The sequence below is a fragment of the Lagenorhynchus albirostris genome, chromosome 20 (genome assembly GCF_949774975.1).
Source record: "Lagenorhynchus albirostris chromosome 20, mLagAlb1.1, whole genome shotgun sequence".
Taxonomy (NCBI): Eukaryota; Metazoa; Chordata; class Mammalia; order Artiodactyla; family Delphinidae; genus Lagenorhynchus; species Lagenorhynchus albirostris.
In genome coordinates this window covers 46,407,304-46,429,768 of record NC_083114.1, presented here as the reverse complement: position 1 = coordinate 46,429,768, position 22,465 = coordinate 46,407,304, and the positions used below count along the sequence as shown (strand labels likewise).

The following is a 22,465-nucleotide window of genomic DNA, read 5'->3' as shown; positions in this document are numbered from 1 at the left end:
GAAGTATAAAAATGACTGTCCTGGGACTTCCCTGGCGGTCCAGCGGTTAGGACTCCACGCTTTCACTGTAGGGGGCCGCGGTTCGATCCCTGGTCAGGCAACTAAGATCCCGCAAGCCGCGCAGCCAAAAAAATAGTTTTTTAAAACTATGAGACTAATACTCAACACAGCATATAGTAGGTGAAATGCTCAAAGACTGGTAGAATTCAACAAAATAATGTTTAAAAAAAAAGACTGTTCTGTAGGGTAGAGTAAGGGGAAGACCACCAAGTGGGGATTTAAGCGCTTTCTCTTTCATTTGCGTTTGCTGTATCTTTGAAATCATAAATTGTTTTATTCTAATGGATTTTATCTGTGGACAAAATTAAACTTTAATCCAAGTCCACAGACCTTTTCTTTGAACCTCTCGTAGCATAAAAACATTGAGCAGCTTTGCATGCTATTCAGGTACTGTGACCTTCGCGCCTTCTGTTTCTGACCTTCCGCACCTGCTCCTCCCCAAGCCCATGACTTTCTTCCTTTCAACGGAAGCCTGTTTCCCTTTTCTTTGAGAGCTGCCACCGCTCTGTAGCCCTGAGATTCATTGTTCACCATCCCCCATCCTCCAGCCCGCAAGCTTGATCCTCCCTAGTCAGATTGGGTAGATCTTGGCTGGGCTGGGGTCTGGGCATCTGTATTACCTAATGAACTCCCACGGGACTCTGCATACCAAAGCATAAGAATCAGTGCTCTACCTAGTCGTTTTTCTCGGAGGAAAATCTTCAGGGTATTTTCTCTCCCTCTCCTGTAACAAGGTAGATCAAGAACTGTACTTCAGAGTCAGTTTGCGTAAACTAAAAGTGAAGGACAAGCACAACTGAAGTATCCAATCACCTTCTCAGCGAAGGAGTCAAAAACTATAGGCAAGGAGGGAAGGAAAGCCGTTGGGCAGGCAGGCTGTGTAGACCACCAACCGAGAGACTTCACAGAATCTCTAAAACTTTCCCATTTTTATCGTTGCCTATCTGTTAACCCGTTAGCTGTAAAACTTAAAATGGAAGAGGACTTACTTAATATGACAGAGTCCCCAGGAAAATAATAATAAAGGAATAAAGAGGGGTAAACTCAGAGTGGTGAAAGGAATATGGTAGAAGTTAGTTAGCTGATGAGATTTCAGCAGATTGTGAGGGACAGCAGATGGAAGGCGGCTGACCGGTGAAGGTGGGCACGCGCAGCCAGATGACTCCTCGCGGGCTCCCGCCGACCAGTAGGACCCCAGACAGCCTCCAACACGGAGACTCTGAAATAGAATCGAAGGCTCTAGAGAGTAGGAGGAGAGAGCGGTTAACTGAAGATCTAAATCTGGGCTGGTCACACCCTCCTTTAACCCCAGTGTGCAGCCTGCGTAGGATGCCCAAAGAACTGGAAGAACACAGGGTTCTTCTCCAAAGAAGGAGAATAAACCGTCTGCAGAGAACTAGAGTAGACAGAAGAGAATGGACCCAGAGGAAAATCCCCTGATCTCTGAAGGATCAGCTCCCTCATTCTAACGCTGGGGCTCTCAACAGGATAATTTACTCACCCCCACCCCGTAAGGGATATTTAGCGATGCCTAGAGACATTGCTGTTTGTCACACTTGGAGGTGGTTAGTGGTACTGGCATCTAATCAGTAGAGGCCAGAGATGGTGCTAAACGTCCCACAGTGCGTAGGATAGCCTTAAAGCAAAGAGTTATCCAACTCCAAAATGTCAGTTGTGTTGAGACTGAAAACTCTGATCTAAAGCAAAGCCTGCCAGTCAGTAAGCCACACACACACACACACAGGGTTCTCCAGGCACCCATCTAGGCTGTTAACTTACTTTTCATAAGTGGGAACAGACAGGGACGGACGGATAGGTAAGGAAAGCCTTCAGTGTAAAGGAGAAAAAGGTCAAGGTGTAACCGAAAAATAGATTCCAGAGAGAACAAGAGAGAGCTTTAAAAAAACAAAACAAGCCTCTAAGTCATGTCCTGAGAGAAATTTTAGAAGATACTGCATCTGCAAAATAGTGAACAGGATATTAGAAATAAAGAACAATCTGAGAAAAAGAGTAACTGGAAATTTTTTTAAACTTATTGCACACATTGAAAGTTAAAATCAAGGAACTCTCAGTGGAAAGAGCAAAACGACAAGGGGATGAAAAATAGGAAAGAAAAAAATGTTATAAAGTATCCAGTATTCATTTCATGGAAATTCCAGAAAGAAAGAACAGAGAAGACAGAGGAGAGGAAATTATCAAAAGACTACTTCAATATAAGAAATATTTCCAAACCAGTGAGAGGCACACAACTTCAAATCCAAGCAAAACTATTCATTCAAAAAATGGTTATTGAGCCCCGGCTGTGTGTCAGAATTGACTATAGCAGCAGATCAAACCAAGTTCCCGCTCTCCACGGAGCTCTTGTTCCTGTGGGATAGAGAGATGGACTGGGGCCGGGGCCGGGGTCGTGGGGTGGAGTGGATAAACAAACGTCTAAGCCAGTCTGGACAAGTGGGAAAAGGTCCACCGCACATATGCATCACTGTAAAACCTCCAGAGAGGCTAAGGATGGAAGAAGCTCTTCTGAAAGCTTGTAAAGAGGATAAAACAACTTATAAATTAACAGGAATTAGACTGGTATCAGACTTTTCTGTAGCAACATGGAATGCTAGAGGATTATGGAAGAATAAATCCAAAAGTTTGAGGAAACATGAAGTCTGTGTCTAGCCAGTCAAACGTAGAGGCAGCATAAGTACATTTTCAAGTCATATAAGGATCAGAAAGGGCTTCTTTTCCTTGCATACTTTCTTAGCAAGTTATTTTAAGATGTGCACTAGCAAAATAAAGAAGCAAGTCAAGAAAACAAAAGACCTTGAATTTCAAGAAAGCAAAGAGAACGACTCTGACCCAGAGTGACATTTGTACAGCAGGCCCATGCAGCAGGCAGTTCAAATTGGAGCAGGAGAATGGAGCACTCCCAAGAGGGATGCGTCTGGAGGGGAAAAATTGATTCATACATTAGATAACTTAAGAATGTAAGGGGGGAATGAAAGTCAATTAGAAACTCCATGAAAGGCAAAAAGTTGTATAGGTTACTAAGAATGCCCTCCTAGCAAAAGATTAGGTGCTACAGAGAAAAATATTTACATAGTCATGTAAACAGTACATTGATTTTCAACTTTTGGAATGTCTGCAGACAAAGCATGGAAAGATTTAATTTTAAATTACGGAGAAATACAACTTGTACTCAAGAAGGGAGGAGGGAAAATGGTTCCACGAGCTCAGTTCTCGTTTGCCATAGCAGGATTTAAACAATATAAAGTTGATAAAATAAGAAATAGCAGTGTAAGAAATCTACCTACCTAAGAACTGAAAGTTCCAGGTAACTCATCCTGGAGAGCCTGGTTTTCAGGGTGAGTGAAGATAGGACCGAGGACCACAGCTTCGTACAAGCCCTCCGTGCTCTTTTGCTTCCTGCTTCGTGCCTCGTGTAGTCATTACTCCAGTTAAATTTCTAGAACTGCTTCTTTCAGCTGAAAAGGCTTTAGCCTTTGGTGGAAGTGGAAGCTGGGGGATTTGAATCCCACCCTGCTGCCAGGCTTGCAGGCAGGACGCAGAGGGGGATGGTGGCGGCAGCTGCTGAGGTGGGCCTGCTGCAAAACCAAGGGACTGGGGGAAGGAGAGGAGGCCCAGAGGCGGGGTCTGCATGGTGAAGGGGCCGCTCGGGAGAGCTTGCCATTTGGTGGTTTCATGTAGCTTTTTATTATATTCTGGCTTATGTAATTTTTATTAAAGAACATGGGAGCCAACTGAGAAGTTTGCTCAAGTCTGCTGATGTAAATAAAATGATATGTGAAGAGATATTAGGGGATTTTTGTTGATTTCCAGATTTAGGGCAGAATGAAACATATATGTAGCCAGTCACTGAAATACTATTTTTTATGGATTTCCAGGGTTTCCTTTGCCGTACTTTCCCCATTTTTAATTTGTGATCTCCAGCATTATTTTCATAACTGTTCTTTGTTATAATTCATCATTTATATCATCCATGTTCTTTCTTTTCTTACAGATTGTGATATCTTTAGTCTGAATTTTTAACTGGAATCAGAACTGGATGTTGGGGTCACTCTTTTATTGTACCACTTGATTACCTAATTCAAAATTGCCCCCCAGAGTTCAAATGAGTTAATATAATTTTTTAATGTTTAAAAAAAGATGTATAGTAGTAAACAATTTATTCTAGCAGCCATGTTGAACAATGTATTTAAGAATTGTAAACTCCGAGAAGACTGTATTTATATACACTATTGCAATAGAACATACTTGATAACTGTACAGTAACTTGGTTTACTAACAAAAGCTGTTAATAAAACTGTGAAACTAGAAAGGACACTTTCTGAAATTTAATAGAAAAATGTGATTTTAATACTGTTATTTTTCTCCTTTTAATATTTTTTTCCTTCATATTCCCCAACTCAATGTAAATAAATGCGTGCGTACGTACACACACACACACACACACACACACACACACACACACACACACACACACACACACACACACACCTTCTACCACAATGGTAATGCTTCTGTAAATGTCTCTATTTGTTCCTTTGGCTAAAAATGTTGTATTGGATATATATATATATATGTATATATATTTATATTTCTTTTTTTTAATATTGGCTTTTTCCAATGAATTACCACGTTTAGTGTACAATGAAAATTTTTAATTTTATAGGGTAAAAATTTCTTACTTGTTCTCATATATTTGCTTGCCAAGGGTGAATGAAAGAACATGGCTGCTTTCCCCAGACAGACTGACCTTGGCATCCGCATAAAGCATCACTGTTTTCAAAAATGAAGGGTGCTTAATTGTTCCCTTTTTTCTGTATTCTGTAGGTCTCATAACAACAAACTGCAGTCTACAGCTTCTTAAAGTTCAGCGTGTTAACCTAACATAAAACACAGCAAGAATCTGGTTGAACTGTTTTAAATTAAGGAGCCAGATGTTTTTAGTCAGGATATCCTGACAAGACTTGACCTAAACTTCGTTTTTATTGGTCATAACAGTCCAATTATATTCTTGGCCAATTTTGTCCAACGGACAAGGGAAAAGCAAAGTCAACGACACCATTATCTTGTCAAGATCAAATGGTTTTACTATTGTGGCAGAAGCGGGAAAACTTTGTTTATTGAAGAAAAAAAAAAAGAAAGAAAGAAAGATAAAAAGATAATATGGGGTCAAGTGTAACTCCATGGAAATGCCACGTCTGCTCTTCAGTGAAGAAGCTGGTTTAGAGTCTCACAGAAAACTTTCAACTGTATTTATTTATTGTTGCAAAAAAGACGCTTTTTTATTGCTGCCCTCATTTGTCAGCTAATTATTTTTTCTTATAAAATCCAGCCCGGTTACATGTAATCCATTCTGTATCTTATCATGATTCCTGTAGGTAAAAGTACAAGACGACCTCTAGATGTCTTTTCTTTCTATGAAAGGAGCTGCTATGTACACATGTGCACACACACACAACTGGGAATCAACAATGAGTTTATTGTTCATAGTAGATAAAAATTAAGCTTGCATAAAGGTTGGGCTAGTGGTCCTGGACTACAGACTCTGTTGCCTTGAATATAACAGTACAATTTGTCATTTACTCTGCACCAGGTTAAAATGAGTAAAATCTATTTGAAGGTATCTTGTTTGTAAACATTTGTCAGATTCTAATTTTTTTTCTTTTTGTATTAAAATTCAATTATGGATGTATATGAAACAAAATAAATGGAGATAATTTTTCTCCCACAGACGGTGTCTTTGAATGTGCGCTAATGATTCTCTGTAAGCCATTGAGGGGAAAGGGAGGGCTGCAAGGTAAATAAATAAAAGGCAGAAGGATCTGATTGTACCTGGATTTCTCCAGGGTAGTAGTGGTCCTTCGTTTTATAATTCCCAGCCCACTGTCATCACATCGAAGAAAAATATTCAGGGGTGCTAATCCTGTTGCATCAATTGATCGGACTAATAAAAAGGTAATGTGACAAAATACACATCGCCTTCATCTGTACGTTATATGATACCAGGCAAATTATCAGTTACAGGCCACTGCTTGTATTTTATGAAGGGCATTTTTTAAAATGACTTCATCCTTTTTGTATTTGTTTGTTGGTTGAGTTTTTTGGGTTTTTTTCCCACATAAGAAGAAGTAGTGTAAGCGGTAGGGGAAAAAAATGGAAGCAGCAGAGGAAGGCGTATTTTGCATGTTTTTCCTTTCAGTGTTCTAATCTTACATGTTGTATTTCTTCATTGTAATAATAGCTTCTGTGAGATCTGCCATAGTTGGTTTATGCAGCTTTGCAAAAATGTTACTAGATTTTGCACTAATTCGTATTAGCTTTGTCCTACCAAGTTCTGGAATTTATCCCATTATTGTTTTTTAAAAGTTTCTTTCTGTTTAATATCACCCTGCTATGCAAAACCTTTCCCGGACCGTAGTTTCTTAAAAGAAAGACGTTGCTAACAGTTCCCAGTTCTTTCTTCTTACAGGCTCAGGTGTACAAGTTATTCTGGGTTAATTTTATCTAATGAAGCCCATTCCTTTTTGTACATAAAAATATCACTTAAACTTATGCTTACAAACTAAAGAGACTAATTGCTCAATATTGAAAACATGGAAACAGTTTTTGCTTAAAATACTAACATGGAAGTAGTCAAATATAGGTTATTTTGTCCTTTAACTTTTAAAAAATGTTACATATTGTATGCACTGTGCTGATGCAAGAATCCTACATTTTAATGAATTATAAAATTATTCTGCATCTCATCATGTCACAGTATTTCTGTACTATTTATTCATATATATAGATATAGATATAGATGGGCTTAATCATTTAAAACTTGTTGCAGCAAGAACTTTCCTACCTGTAGGCAATAGATTGCTATGTTTTTAAGAGATTGTGGCAAATTTAAACAGCAGTTCTTTTTGTACGTAATAGGACATTTCATCCTAGAAAAATAAAGTAATGTTTTTGACATTGGATTTGGTGCGGTTTCTAATGAAACAGTGGTTGGTTGGTTAACATATTTTCTGTAGATGTTGGCATTGCCAGATTGTACAAAAAAGGTAAATTTTGTGGGAATCCTCAGGCCAGGAATATGTTAGTTTCATATATGTATTTAATAGTATAAAGCCTTTTGCAGTTTCTATCACCATATAAATACATAGACATTTTATGGTTTTATCAACTACAGAGCTTTAGTGTTTCAAAAGTAATTTTTGGAAAAACATGCATTCTTATACTGAGTTTCAAAAGCTGCTTTCCTACGAGTATTTGACAAGCTTCTGCTACTCAGTAAAATATACATATTACAGCTATTTTGCTTTCAATAATCCAAGTAGTAGAATGCACATTTGTTATACTGTTTTGATTTTTCTACACAGTCTTTGGGCTTGTATATATGTTTAATTTGCATCAACAGATTTCCTTTGCTAAAAGTATTTTCAATGCTTGTTATATTTCATCTGCCAGGTTCACAATCCTTGAAACCATTTCATAAAATGTATTTTCATAATATTGGTAAGGCTTTTTTCTCCTACCCAAATTCTGCAGGATTTGCACTTTAGTTAATGTCCTGCAGTAGTTTTTAAAAATTGTGAACTTTCAGAGATATTTTCTAAAGTAAAACAATTACCTTTTTATATTTCAAGTGGCCTGGAGTGTTATTAAGAGACTCTTGAGATTTGCTGCTGTTTGTAATCTACCTTCCTGGAATCTGCAAATAAAAGTTCTTTCCCTATTTCTGTTCATTTGTTAGGCAAACTCCCTGCATCTTTGTGTGTTTCTGATACTAAAGAGCCAGTGTGGTGACCTTTTAAATCTACACACTTAGCCTCACGACTGAGGCCATTACCCACAAGTGTCAGATTTCTTGTCCGTAAAATGAGAATGGTGATCTCTCATGAGCAAAGTAATGTCTTGGGGGAAGGATTTTTAATAAACTGAAATATTCTGAAGTACTTCTGGATACTTGGAACAAGATACCGAAAAAGACATTTCCTAGATAACACCCTGCTTGATCTAGTTTGGACCAAATTCAACTAAAGGAAATAAGTGCTGTATCTTTTAAATGATAAAGTCCTGTACCCAAAATTGAAGTTACTCATTTGTAGGTAGTGGGTCAGTTTTTAGGTGTTTGCATATACCTGTGTTTGATCAACCTTAAAAATGATTTTAAGAGAAACATAAACAGTGCTAAGTGATACCTCTCAAAGACAGTTAAAAGCTAGTACAAAAAAAAATGTATGTTTTATAGACCTTTCCCTACCAAAAGAAAAACACTTTTTTCTGCTTGAGTTCCAACAGCTTGATGGAAGGAGGGATGTGTTGAGCTCCTCTCGAAGGCAACAGGGTATTTTATTGTGCCCGTGATCCTTTAGTCTTTGGAACACAAACCATGTGCTAAGGAAAGTATATCAACAGGAGAAAAGGATTCAGAACTACAGTGAATTTGGGAATTAAATTTTTCCATAAAATTAAAAGATTGTACCGAAGGTACTGACTGAATATTGAGAAGATTCTCCTTAAACTTTTTTGCCTAACCTGGAATTCCCAGTCTGTTGTGCACCGCCTCCCGTGCATATATCCCCATATGCACCACTGTTCTACCTCATTTGAGCCTCAATCACTATCTTTTTTTTTTTTTTTTTTTTTTGGCGGTGCCTCTTGGAATGCAGGATCTTAGTTCCCCGACCAGGGATTGAACCGGAACCCCCTCCAGTGGGAGTTCACGGAGTCTTAACCACTGGACCGCCAGGGAAGTCCCCGAGCCTCGCTCATCTTTCATTGCAAAGCTGGTCTTGAATGATGGCCTGAAGTTTAACAACGTTTCTAAGAAACTGGCCTGCTTGTGTTTGCCAAAGTGTACATACTAACCGTGTGACCTCCAAGTATCACACAGATCACAGTTTTGGCACTTTTTGTGTGATTCCAAAACATCTCAGAAACTGAGTATTATCAAAGCAATCTAATCAAACCCTAACCCTCAGGCTTATATCAAAGTGATTTTTTTTCTATCTTTTAAACCAGAGCTATTTATAACACTTCTCTTTATGCTCTAACATCTGACCATCCAACTAATAATTTATCTATTTGGCCGTTTTGTAATTTTCCCCACCATGTTACTCAGGATCACCACTTAGCCATTTGACTTTTAAAAATTCGGCTTTGGTTTTTGTGACCGGTGCTACTTCTGTCTTCGTTAATTTTTATCCTAAAGAAAACTAACACAGAAGCTCTTCATTCACTGCATACTCTAATCTACTGCCAATGGTTTGTGTAGTAATGCAGTGGATTCCCAAGAAGCAATTCTAAGATAATTTTTAATAAGCTTGGGCACAACTCATTCTTGGCAAATACTCTAAAAAATCCCTCAGTTAGTGCTTTACCACGGCATAGTCAGAACCTCTCAACTTTTATTTTACCTCTTTGCCCCCTGTTTGGGACAAATAAGGTAACAGTATCTCCCGTCACAATCAGTTGTTACGTCTTACAGTCTCTCTGTGCTGTCCTGACATCCTGTGTGTATACAGTGCTTCTGTGAGGCCTTTAAAGACTGTGCCATTACAGACTAATGACACATCCTGAGCTCCAGAGTGAATCTCATCTGAGACCAAATGGACTGTTTTTGTCTCTTCAGTGGAGTTCTGCGCAGTAATCTTCAACCATGGATTATCAGTGTCTCTATTCACAGCGTTTCAAATTAAAGCACAGCTTGGTCTTCTGAAAAAAAATTGTTAATGTCTTTGTGGGCTGAGGTATAAAATCAATAATAAATTCAGTTCGTGATTAAATCTTTTTCAAGCCAACTGGGAAACGTTTAAAATTCACGTGCTTGCAAACCGTCATTAAATATTGGTTCCAGGGTTTTTGGCGTAAGTTTGAGAAATGCTTTTTCCCAAACCTTTTGGGGGCTCAGTGAGGCTGAAAAAACCAGGTGCATCCAAGATCTGATTTCACAGAAAGATTTACTGCTTTACAAACACAAACATGATACTTGGTCTTAATAGAAAAATGACATCAGATACACCCAGAATATGTTTGGTATTGGGATAGCTGCCAGTATGGCACAAAACATAGGATTTTAGAAGCAGGGAGGCATGAAAATAAACTATCTTATATTTTGGTACATCAGGAACACTTGTTTGAACAAACATTTGTTTGCTTGCATAAGCCCTTCAGTACTCTAAATGTAAAACTTTAATACTTGTCTCGGGCTCTGACTTTAGTGTTTGATCTAAATGTGATCTAAATGACATTTCATACGTCTGACTAGTGCACTTACTGTTATGTACAGAATTTAAAATGTGATGGTTTTAGTATAAAATTCGGTTTGATACATGATATAAACTATTCAAAATTGTATATTTAAACTCAAGGAAATGTTTTTGTGAACTATTTCTACTGAAGAATGTATTTAAATTAAAATAATTAAAAATGATCAACATGAAGCAGTGATCTGTTATCTGGACAGGTCAGTTATCTGAGCTTGTGTGAGTAACTGGCACACCAGTTGAATAACTTCACCACAGAGCTCAGAAGCATAACCATTTAAGAAGCATGTTGTAAAAAAAGTGACAACTTGAAGATGAGAGTTGGCACTTTGCAACTAGTTCCTAAAGGAGCTGTGTGCCCTGTTCTAAAGGAAAATCCGATTGCTTAATGATAGGCCTTTCCTGTCTTGCTGCTGAATTCCAAGTCTCTTATGATCCAGAAACGCCAGGCTGGTATGTTTCAAATGCACTGGGTGTGAATTGCCCCTTGCACTTGCCCATCCCTTTTCCGGTTAAATCTTTTCACATAGCTGCTGCTGCTCCTGAGAAGTCCATCTCCTGGTCGGAGGCGCCCTCTCAGGACCTGAAGCAGAGCTGTAGGTAGCTGCCTTCTCTTATGGTAGATGTGGCCCATCACAATATACCTGCTGCCTGAAAAAAAAAAAAAAAAAAGCCAAAATATAAATTCATAGTTATCTTTCAAATACCACGTAACAATAAGAAAATGTAAGGCTTTTAAGAAATGCCTAAGGTTGAATCTCTTATCTTGCTGCACATGCTGAATCTCAGACATTTAAACCTCAGACAGCAGGTGGAAATAGCCTAGTGACCTTTATAAGATAATCAGATTACTCAGCCTGTAAACAGCCAGCACTAGAAACAAAGGTCCTAATCACAACAGTGCCAGCAGGATTTTACAGAGCACATCTCTAGAAAGACGTGGGAGTGGGCATTACCCGCCCGCCCCAAACACACACGCCCAGCAAAAGACGTCTCTAAACTCAGTTTAAAAAGCCCCTTAGGCATCCTGTCTGGCAACGGTGTTTCGTCATTCACTCCACTTGTCAACAAATATTGAGTGTTTGCTTTGTGCCAATCCACTCAGTTCCCATCTTTAACCGGAGGCGCTGATGGAATTTAAATCACAGAGTGGCCGAAATAATACCTGTCTTCTAAATTCTATTCATTTTAGAATAGCCCCCCCCCCCAAAAAGGTACTGGGGTAACCGATAGAGACCGGGCTGTGGCATGTCAAAGTTACAATGGTGACATAAAGAACATATATAAAATGATCACTTAGATCAGTTTTAATACCAGGTTTAAATTCTGGGCATGGCTTATTGCAACTAGAGGAGTCTAGGGCTAATATGTGGACTCGGAAGAAAAACCCGTCCGGAGTGATGTACAGGCGGTTCATCTTGTACAGCCCGTCCCGGTCCACCAGCAGAGTCACCAGCCGGATCCCTGTACCGAGGACGTCCACATCATGCACGATTCCGTTGACTGCTGCTTTCAAAAAACAAAGAGTTTGGAGAAATGCATAGCACTCACATCCTCTTCCTCTCCCCAGTGCGTTTCTAACAAATCACGAAATAGTCCACACGGCTCTGGGGCCTGCAGGACCGAGTGGGTGGGTTTCTCTAGGGTTTGGTTTAAGGGTCCCGATGCACAGCCCGGCGCTCTCGGCTCGGAAAGGCTCGCCCCGCGGCCTGGGCTCGGCCGCCCGGGCCCGGGAGGAGCTGCGGGCGGGGCTCACCGAACTCGCTGGCGCAGTAGGACTCGCGCTCGTCCAAGTCCGCCCTGCAGGCGCGCGCGCAGGGCTCGGCGCCGAGCTCCGCATCCTCCCTCTGCTGGGGGCTGAGGCGCGGCGGCGGCGCGGGCGCGGGTCCCGGGGGCGGCGCGGCGGCGCGCGGCCGGTTGGGGTGGGCGGGACCGGCGGGAGCCTCGGCGGCGCGCGTGGGAGGCCGCGCGGCCGGGAGGCGCAGGGCCCGGGCGCGCGCGCGCCGCGGGGAGTCCTCCAGCGCGGGCACGCGGCGCGGCGACGCACGGTTCTCGGCCTGCGAGAGGCGCGGGCTCGGCGGGCCGGCGGGCGCGCGCGCGGCCTCCCGGAAGCCGGCCCGGTTCTCGGCGGCCGGCTGGGGCTTCCGGCGCCGCAGGTCGGACCAGGCGCGGGGAGCGGCCTCGGCTGCGCGCGGCCGCCGCGGAGTCTCGGGGACCGGCTGCGGTCGGGGCCCAGGCGTCTCCGCACTCGGGCCGCCGCCGGGGTCGGGCTTCCGGTTGTGGGGCGGCGAGGCTGTAGGGAGAGAAGAGGAGAGGCCGGGGAGGCCGTCAGGGTAGGAGAGGCCGGGGAGGCTGAGAGGAGAGGTGAGGGGTGGGGAAAGGGGAGACAGAGGGGAGGGAAGGGGACGGGGGTGGGGGGAATGGGAGAGGCAGAGAAGAGAGGGGAGGGAGGCCGAGAGGCGGGGAGGGGAGGGGAGGCCGGGGAGGCTGAGAGAGGAGGGAAGGCGGGTAGAGATGAGGCTGTGGAGGGGAGGAGAGGCCGACAGGGGGGAAGAAGAAATGGCTCTGGGAGGGGAGAGGAGATGGGGGACAATGTAAACGTAGCGTACACCTGCGAGAGGCGACGTGGAGAGGGCAGCAGACATGGAAGTGAAGGAAAGAGAACGGGAGGGGGAAGAGGAAGGCGCCCCGGCTTGTGGTGAGCACAGGTTTCCTAGGCCCCAAGAAGACGGAGATGAGGGTCTTGCCCTCTAAGAATGAGGGCAACTAAGAATATTTTTCTCACCACATGGGAACATTTCATTTTAAGGAAGCTTTGCAAATCAATAGCTTTTCAAATTACAACCACCTATTTGTTCTAGGACTAAAGATAACTGACAACTTTGGTTAAATAACAAACTCTTTTGCCCTTTCTTTAATATATATGTAAACATCCGCCTTTTTGCTATGTACAGTTTGTTGAGAAAGTACCAAGAGCAAACCCCAGGGGGAAAGGTCTCCTATTACAGGTTCTCCTAATTGTTTAAGCGCCCCTGACAACAGAACTATTTGGTTTTCCCATCCGTGTTTACACTGTCATCTTGGTCTGTGCAGAGTCGAGCATCTGTGAGTGGATTTTTATCTGGCTTCTTGGACACCACTTAGTAGTAAACCACAGCTTAGAAGGAGGTTTAAAGCGTGGCTGGGCGCAGAGGCCCCTGGTTAAGTGTCAAAGCACCCGCATCGCTTACCCTGCCCGACCCCCACCGCTTCCCATGGTGGAGGAAAAGCTCCTAAATGGCAAACGGCAGGAAAACAAATTTTTGAAATTGTTAGTGATTTTCCCCAGCTCTGCAGGCAGGTTGGTGAGCAAACTTCAGCAAGCTTAGAAGCTGGGCCAGTTTCCATGCCCAGTTACACAATATCACCTCCCCGTTTGCCTGGGTCCCAGTGCCCTCCAGACGGGCACAAGAGCCCATCTTTTTTTTTTTTTTTTCCTATTATTTTAACGGCTGGTTTTCAGCATTTCTCTCTGGCATCGAAGAGCTTGGTCTGACCATTTGCAGTTCTTGCAACACTTCATTTAAAGTGATTTATCTTGCCAAATTGACAGTCTCCTTTAAAATCAGCTTTCACCCAGCAATAATAGCTGGTTATAGTTCATGTTTTTGCAGAGAGGTTGATTCTGGCTCATTATGTTCAAGGTTGCCCATACACAGCTGAATAAAGTTCTGGTGGATATCCAATTCCTGACTGTCAACTGTTGACCTCACAACTGCTTCCCCATTGATATCACCATCTGTTGTCATGGGAAAGATTGTCTGATATTTGGGTTAAATGCCACTGAAGTCATTCCATTTCCATGTGGAAAAATAACCCAAAGTAAATTACCCTGTAAGGTGCGGAAGCTATTTTTCCCAGAGATAGTGAATCAAACAGAACATCCAAATAAAAGCCAGACAAAAACACCTCCCCGCAGAGAACCTCTTATTTCTTCATTCCCTCAGTAATTTTCATCTCAGGCATGAAATTGTGTGTGTGTGTGTGTGTGTGTGTGTGTGTGTGTGTGTTTTAAAGACTCAGGTGTCCCAAGGCCATTGGTTGCGGCTGCAGGGAGAGGGGAGAAAGGTACGATTTCGGCTCCCTCCGCTCCCAGCCCCTGCGGGGCGCACCCAGCTCCTCGGATCGCCGGCGGGACGGGGACCCGGGCGCTGGGCGGACCCCGCGCTCCTCCGGGCGCCCGCCGCCCGCCGCGTCCCGCGAGCCCGGCCCGCACGGCTCCCGAAAGGCGCGCCACGACCCCTTTTGACACTTTCCCTCCTCTGTGATGGAGCAACTACTTAACATGCAAAGTTTCTCCAGCCTGCCCGGCTCGCTCGAGATCATTTCAGTAGCTGAACAACTGGCTTCATTCCGATAAAGGCTGCCAAGACACACACAATCTTGGGGACACATTTTGCTCCTTTCGAACAGGAACACGGACCTGGAATCTCCTCTCTGGCAAGCCCTGACCCCTTTCTCGTCCCGCCCTTCATCGCGCCCTCTCCCCAGCTCGCCCCCGGATCCCAGCCCCTCTCCCAGGGCTCAGCGTTTCATCGATCTTACCTTTTCTCTCCGCCACTGGGGCTTCGGGAGATGATCCAACGATCAAACAGAGGAGCCAGAAAGCTCTAGCTGTCATGTTTGTAGACACGGTTCCCAGGCTCTAAAACTGAGCCTGGGCTTTTGCTCTTTCTCTCCCCCAACCCCTTCTCCACCCCCCCACCCCCGTTCATGCTAATGAGGGGCAGCCTTTGGGGAAACGGGAATCACTCACTGAACAGACCATTGGAACAAAACCGAGCTGCAGGGATTTCTCCCACCTCCTTAGGGGGATGAGCACGTGGCCTCTCAAAGTTGTCCCTGGGAACGTCTGTCCTGAGATCTGTGGGCAATGAAAGCATCAAAACCTACACTTTAAACCCGTATGGGTTTGCGGGCCGGGGTTGGGTGGAGGAGAGGGTGGGGTGGCCAGTGGAGAGAAGAAGGATGTTGAGGGGCTGAGGGACAGGGTGGGGGAGTGTGAGTGATAGGGAGATTTGTCTAGATTAAGTCAACAACAAATAGGCAAATTAGAGCTTAAGACAGTTTGGACTTGTGGAAAGGAGGAGATTCCAGATGACAGAAAATTCATCCCAGATTGTCTTAGGGATTCTGAGAGGAACCAAGTCACTACATCCTAGGTCTGGTTACACTGTTTTACTATATATACAATATTTATATTCTAGAATCAGAAAGGAAAAAAGCCTCAGTAAAATAGCTTTTCTTTTCCCTCCCCCTGTCCCCAGTTGAAATTGGTAGCAGGTTGGCTAGATTCATTAAGCCCAGGCGAGTGCCTTTCACCCACCAGGAGCTAGAGAATAAAAAAGTAAAAATCCTTCCCAGCTCTCTAATGATGGCTCATTTCCTCAAGAAAGGTGGATTTTTTTTCTTTCTAAGAAAAACTCATTCACTACTTAGGTCTGAATTCTTGAAATGGCTCTGTATATTTGTCCTGAGCTAAGGACACTGTCCCTCAGACTGAACAGAAACAGCATTCACCAAAGGGGGAAGTAAGCTCACCATAGTAAACCCACAACCTTACCGACATGTATCTCATTTCAACAGCTTCAAATCCAGAAGGAAGGGGAAATGCATTGAGATGAAGGCATTTTTATCTGAAGCACATGAGCCAACAGTGAGATGCAACTGCTAAAAGAAAGAACAAACTTTTGCTGCACTAATATCTTATGTCTCAAAGATAATAGTGCTAGTGGACCGATCAGTTTTGGGCCGGGGGGGGATCATGTTTTCAAGAAAGACACTGGAAAGCTAGAAGGAAAACGACTGGGTGGTGAGAGGGCTGGAATCCATCATGGTCAAGTTCTTTTGGAGGAACTGAGAATAGGCAGCCTAGGCACAGAAAAACATTTGTTATATTTTGGGAAAGAACCAGTAAGTAGAAGTTATGAAGTGACAGATTTAATTTCAGTTTAAGAAACAATATTCTAACAACTGAGATCTCCAAGAAAGCAGGCTGCTTTGAGCTGTTGTGACAATGAGGTCCTGGCCATTGGGGGTATCCAAAGAGAACGTGACTCGGGGATACCGTAGAACAGGTTCCTGAATTCAGTGTGTGTTGGTTTGAGGGATGTGGTGAGATAAATGTGTTCTAGGGAGGAGTTGGCTGTCTAGTCACAGGCTGACAATATGTTGGAGGGGGTCACTATGTCTGTAGTCTGGTTCTCAACTTTCCTCAGCTTGAAACTCAGTTTTGTCAATGGATTAGATTTGTGGGACCAACTCACGTTAACCAAACTCATAAAAAGAAGATGTGTAAACCAGAATGTCACTTATTAATTTGTAATAGGATATAGCAAAGGTGGTTCAGAGGTCTAATTATTAATCAGGAGATTGCCTGTTGAGCACTAAATCAAATTGCTGTTGAAGGTGGGCTAATTTTCCCTCATTTGAGTTTTAGAGGAGCGAATTCTCTGTTTCCTCCAAAAGAGTATATCTCTTCAGTCACTGCAAGGCTTGGGTACACCAGAATCAGTGTCTCCAGATTCTGGCCAAGACCAAAAAACACTGTGAAATTCGTGCTTTGGGGTTTATAATTTATAGATGTCCTTAGATCCCCTTCTTTCACATACTCTTTAAGTCAAGTGGAATAAAATTAACTAGGCTTAAGCTTTCTCAGTTACAACCGGATCTCAGACATAGTGCCTGAGATAATATTCAAGTCACCCAGATCCAGTTTGGGGTGTTCCCAAAACTCTTCTGTTGCAGGAATGTTGTGAATGCCCTGAAGCCCACACCCTGAAATGTAGAGGCAGAGAGCTGACTGGAAGGCTCCTAGAGGCTCCCAGGGTGGCACCAGCCTGGAAGAACTCGCCAGGGTCCAAGGCTGCATCTTGGGCAGCACATGGCTTGCAGGAGCAGAAGCCATATTCATGGTGGAAAGCACAGAGAGCTCGAAGAGACTGAACTATGTAAGTCAGAATGCCACTTTATTAATTTACAACAAGAAATCGACTCAGGCACACCTGCAGGCTCCTGTCAGCCTGGCTAGCGTTCTCTTTCTAAAAACAAGTCACCTGGGAAGCCAAATTACCATCAGAGTGCTTGGTAATATAAGCCAGAGCACAGGGAGTTCGTCCTACAATTGGAATGTTTAAAGGTATTTGTTTCTCATAACCTAATATGTCCACCTTTACATGCCTATCTTCCACATGTCAGGTGGAAGAACCTAAGAGCCTAATTGCCTTCCTCTCTCCTGCCAATTTCTGGCATTTTGAGTGTATCTTTCTGCTTTACAAATAATTGTTGAGCATCTACTGTGTGTTGTATAGTAAAGGATTTGTGCCAGGTTCCTGGCATGGAGCTTCTAACTCTTGGAATCTCCCAAGTGATGGAAGCGTCTTAATGATTCACGAGCTTCCTGGATCACACCTGAGTTTATGCTAATGCAGTGACTCTTGGAGGGCCCCTTGATAGCTTAGGGCTGGGAGCTGGTCATCAGAAAGACCAACCATGTAATTAGAGGGTTGGAACTTTGAGCCTGTCTGACCTCCAGGGGGCGGAGAGAGGCTGGAGATTGGGTTCAATCAGATGGTCAATGATTTAATCCATCATGCCTGCTTAATGAAACCCATTGACAGCTTCCTGGTCAGTGACCACACTGATGTGCTAGAAGGGTGATGCGCTGTGATCCATGGAGAGAAAACCCTGAAGCATCTGGGACCCTCCCAGATCTTGCCCCATGCGTCTCTTCATTTGGCTGGGTCTGATTTGTATCCGTTATAATAAAACTTTGATCGTAAGTAGAGCACTTTCCTGAGTTTTGTGAGTTGTTGTAGAGAATTATCAAGCCTGAGAGGAATCTTGAGAACCCCCTATATTTATACCCAGCTGTCTGAAATGAGGGCAGTCTTGTTTTGGGTCATCTGCCCTTTAACTAGTGAGGCCTGCGCTAACTCTGGGTGGTTACTGTCAGAATTGAATTGCAGCCCACCACTTGGTATCAAAACACTATGTGCCCTGGGAATTCCCTGGCGGTCCAGTGGTTAGGACTTGGTGCTTTCACTGCCAGAGCCCAGGTTCAATCCCTAGCTGGGGAACTAAGATCCCACAAGCTGCGCAGCACGGCCAAGGAAAAACAAAAACAAAGAAACACCATGTGCCAGGCGTTTTAGAAGGTGGAAATACCCGTCGTCATCATCTTTCTTCAAAAAGAGTACAATACTGTTGCTCTGGTTCCCATTAGGTAAATTAGGGTCATGTTCTAGTTCGAGTTCAGGACCATCCTGATTGGGGCTGAGGTCTCCCCAGATTCTTCAGGTTTTCACAGATAGCTGCTAGGTTTACTCCTACAGGCACCAGGCTAGGTCCTGGAATACTGGGACATAAATCCTCCCCTCAAGTGGCTGACAGACTGCTGTGGGGAATAACGTTCCGTTATAGTGTTAAGTGCAATATTAAAAGGCTACAGGAGACATCACATAAACTCTGGTTTGGAATGACTGGGACGCACCAGATAGACCAAGGAGGGCAGGCATTGCAGGCTGAGACAACAGCACATGCAATGGCACCAGGGTACAAGAGAGCATGTGAATCTACCCAGGCCCGGGAAGCATGACGGCACACCAGGGAAGGAGCCCCAATGGGGGAAGATGCTGAGAGCCTCGATGCCCTATAGATGGACCATGGTAAGTAGCTGCTTTTTATTTTTTAATTTTATTTATTTAACTTTTAAAATTTATTGGCCATGCCACTCGTCTTGTGGGATCTTAGTTCCCCGACCAGGGGTCGAACCCAGGCCCTTGGCAGTGAAATCACCGAGTTCTAACCACCGGACCTCGAGGGAATTCCCTAAGTAGCTGCTTTTTAATTCTTGATTTTGTTTTCCTATCACTCTGTGTTACTGTAATGAAAAATTTGGAAAATAAAAATAAAGTAGACACAAGAACTATCTCCATCAATCACTTCCATGGTGGCACAGTGGTTAAGAATCTGCCTGCCAATGCAGGGGACACGGGTTCGATCCCTGGTCTGGGAAGATCCCACATGCGCAGAGCAACTAAGCCCATGCGCCACAACTACTGAGCCTGCACTCTAGAGCTCGCGGGCCTCAACTACTGAGCCCACGTGCCACAACTACTAAAGCCCGCGTTCCTAGAAGCCCGTGCACTGCAACGAAGAGTAGCCCCCGCTCACCGCAACTAGAGAAAGCCCTCCTGCAGCAACCAAGACCCAACACAGCCTTAATTAATTAAGTAAAGGAAAAGAAAAAAAACAACAATCACTGCAATGTTCCCATGTTTTTCCTTCTAGGCTCTTTCTTAGATACCATTTCACACAGATGCCATCAGAGGACCAACACTATTTTGGATCCTGTGTTGTTCACATGACACCATGACAAGGGCACTTCCCCATTTCACCTGTCATGTATACAATTTTGTATTCAATGAAAATTAAAATAACAAACTCTTTGTAGATACGGAATCTCATAAGTCCATAATATGTTCTCATTTAGACAAACCATCATTTGTGAACATTTTAGGCTGTTTTCAATTTTTGCTGTTGTAAAACGTTCCATGTCGCCGTTAACAAAGGAATGAACGTATTGAGACATACTGAAATACTCTAGAGCAGGGTTTCTCCACCTCGGCACTATTGACATTTTGGGCAAGATAATTCTTTGTCATGCATTGTTAACCGATATCTCTGGCTTTATCTACTGGATACCAGTAGCGCCCCCCACCTCCAGTTGTGACGATCTAAACTGTCTCCAGACATTGCGATGTCTCCTGGGGACAAAATCGTGAACCATAATCATTGCTAGACAGCAATGAAATTAAATGAGCTACAATTACAAAAGCAAAGTAAACATGAATCTCATAAACATGATATCAAGTAAAAGAAGTCCGACACAAAAGACTATATACTATGTAATTTCATTTCTATAAATTCACAAATAGACAAAATTAATCTATGGAGTTAAAAGTCAGGTTATGGTTATCCTGGGGATGGGTAGTGACTGGAAAGAATACAGAGGGGGAGGTGTTCTGTGGTGTTGAAGTGTTGTATAGTTTGATCTACTAAATTTTTTAAAAAATTTATTTTTGGCTGCATTGGGTCTTCATTGATGCTCATGGGTTTCTCTAGTTGCCTCGAGCAGGGGCTACTCTTCCTTGTGGTGCACGGACTTCTTATTGCAGAGTGCACAGGCTCTAGGCTCTCAGGCTTCAGTAGTTGTGGCATGCAGGCTCAGTAGTTGTGGCTCATGAGTTCAGTTGCTCTGAGGCCTGTGGAATCTCCCCAGACCAGGGATCAAACCCGTGTCCGCTGCATTGGCAGGTGGATTTTTAACCACTGTGCCAACGGGGAAGTCCCTGATCTATTAATTTTTGATATCTTAAATAAGAAATGTTACTGTTGGGACTTCCCTGGTGGTCCACTGGTTAGGGCTCCCCGCTTCCATTGCAAAGGGCAAGGGTTCAATCCCTGGTCGGAGAATTAAGATCCCACATGTCATAAATAAATTTTAAAATGTTTAAACATTTAAAAAAAGAACAAATTGTTCTTAAAAAAAAAAGAAATGTTACTGTTTATATGGTTGAATCTATTGGTTATTTTTTTGTGATGTCTTCCATCCATTTATAAAAGCTTTTAAAATGTATATGAGTAATGCATATTCATAGCAGAATAATTAGATATTACAGTTAAGAAAAAAGAAAAAAATCAACTATAATCCTATTGTCTAAAAAAAACTACTATAAGTATTTTGATGGATCAATTTCCAGACTTTTGGGAATTCCGTGGCAGTCCAGTGGTTAGGACTCCTCACTTTCACTACTGAGGTCCTGGTTCAATCCCTGATCGGGAAAAAAAATCCGGCAAGCAGTGCGTTGCGGCCAAAAAAATAATAAAGCTCAGAAACTTTCCAGACTTTTCTCCTATACATATATGTACATGTAAATGTGTTATATAACTTCTTTATATAAAAAAGGGAACATGGTATATACATATTTTCTGACATGGTTTTAAATTTTTTAATGATATGGTAACGTCTTTTCATTTCAATAAATATAGGCTTCCATGATGATTTTTAATGACTGAATTCCTAGACTATTACATTGCTGAGTCAAAAGATATGATAATTTCAATCTTTTTACTATGTATTGCTGAATTGTTCCCCAGATATGTATCAGTTTACACTGACCATCAATCAGTGTAGGTGTGTAATAATGAGTATTTCTCCACATTGGAATATCAAAGCATCATTATTTGATATTCTTTCTGTTCTGAAGGGTTGTTTTTTTTTTTTTAAGATTTCTCTTTTCTAAAAATTTACATTTCTTTGATTGCTGGTGACATTGTACATTTTTTCATAGATTTGTTAGCCATTTGGATTTCTTTTGTTAATAGCCTCTTCATATTCTTTGTCTATTTATTATGAATGATCAGATTTTCCTTTATGATTTTAAGAGCTATTTATAGCTTCAGAATTTTAACCCTTTGTCCATTATATATATTGGAAATATTTCTTCACAGAATTTCATTTGGTTTTAAGCTTTTTAGTGATTTTTTGGCCATATAAATTTTAAATTTTGTATAGTAAAATCCATCAATCTTTTTTTTTTTTTTTTTGCAGTACGCGGGCCTCTCACTGTTGTGGCCTCTCCCGTTGCGGAGCACAGGCTCCGGACGCGCAGGCCCAGCGGCCATGGCTCACGGGCCCAGCCGCTCCGCAGCATGTGGGATCTTCCCCGGGCCGGGGCACAAACCCATGTCCCCTGCATCGGCAGGTGGACTCTCAACCACTGCGCCACCAGGGAAGCCCTATCTTTTTTTCCTTTATATTTTCTAACTGGTTTTGGAAGGTGTATAGAATAGGTACTGATTTGTGTATACCCATATTTATTGCTTATATCCCAATATGTGTATATACAATAATATTTCAAATATTGTCCATAGATTCCCTTGGGTTTTCCCAGTAGAAAACTGTATAATTTATAAATAATGATATTTTACCTCTTCCTCTCAAATATTTATAAAACTTTTGTATTGCATTGATGAGAACTTTACAAACTGTTGAATAATATCAATCATAGTCATCATCTTTGCTTTATAGGTAT

At 42.6% G+C, this 22,465-nt stretch overlaps 2 protein-coding genes across 5 annotated transcripts in view; one reads left to right on the top strand and one right to left on the bottom strand.

The window, feature by feature from the left end:
• Positions 1-5,805, top strand: part of BPTF (bromodomain PHD finger transcription factor) — a 139,379-nt gene extending 133,574 nt beyond the window's left edge. For all 4 annotated transcript variants that reach the window (XM_060133033.1, XM_060133034.1, XM_060133032.1 and 1 more), the window contains one exon: positions 4,903-5,805. In XM_060133033.1, coding sequence (XP_059989016.1) covers positions 4,903-4,939 — 37 coding nt within the window. In that variant the 3' untranslated portion in view covers positions 4,940-5,805. The remainder of the gene's footprint in view (positions 1-4,902) is intronic.
• Positions 5,806-10,003: 4,198 nt separating this feature from the next.
• On the bottom strand, positions 10,004-15,036 carry C20H17orf58 (chromosome 20 C17orf58 homolog). Its single transcript, XM_060133428.1, has 4 exons — positions 14,913-15,036; positions 12,085-12,621; positions 11,643-11,834; positions 10,004-10,979 (listed from the first exon to the last, which is right to left on the bottom strand). The coding sequence occupies exons 1-4, from the start codon at positions 14,986-14,988 to the stop codon at positions 10,789-10,791; spliced, it is 996 nt and encodes a 331-aa protein (XP_059989411.1). The 5' UTR covers positions 14,989-15,036; the 3' UTR covers positions 10,004-10,788.
• Positions 15,037-22,465: the final 7,429 nt, after the last annotated feature.

What these genes read in the sequence shown, in the direction of transcription:
- C20H17orf58 (XM_060133428.1), bottom strand. Translation starts at nt 14,988, where the DNA reads ATGACAGCTAGAGCTTTCTGGCTCCTCTGTTTGATCGTTGGATCATCT. An exon ending in CTACTGCGCCAGCGAGTTCG is followed by an intron (nt 11,835 to 12,084) that starts GTGAGCCCCGCC and finishes TTTTGAAAGCAG; the next exon opens with CAGTCAACGGAATCGTGCAT. An exon ending in ATGCCCAGAATTTAAACCTG is followed by an intron (nt 10,980 to 11,642) that starts GTATTAAAACTG and finishes TTTTTTTTTCAG; the next exon opens with GCAGCAGGTATATTGTGATG.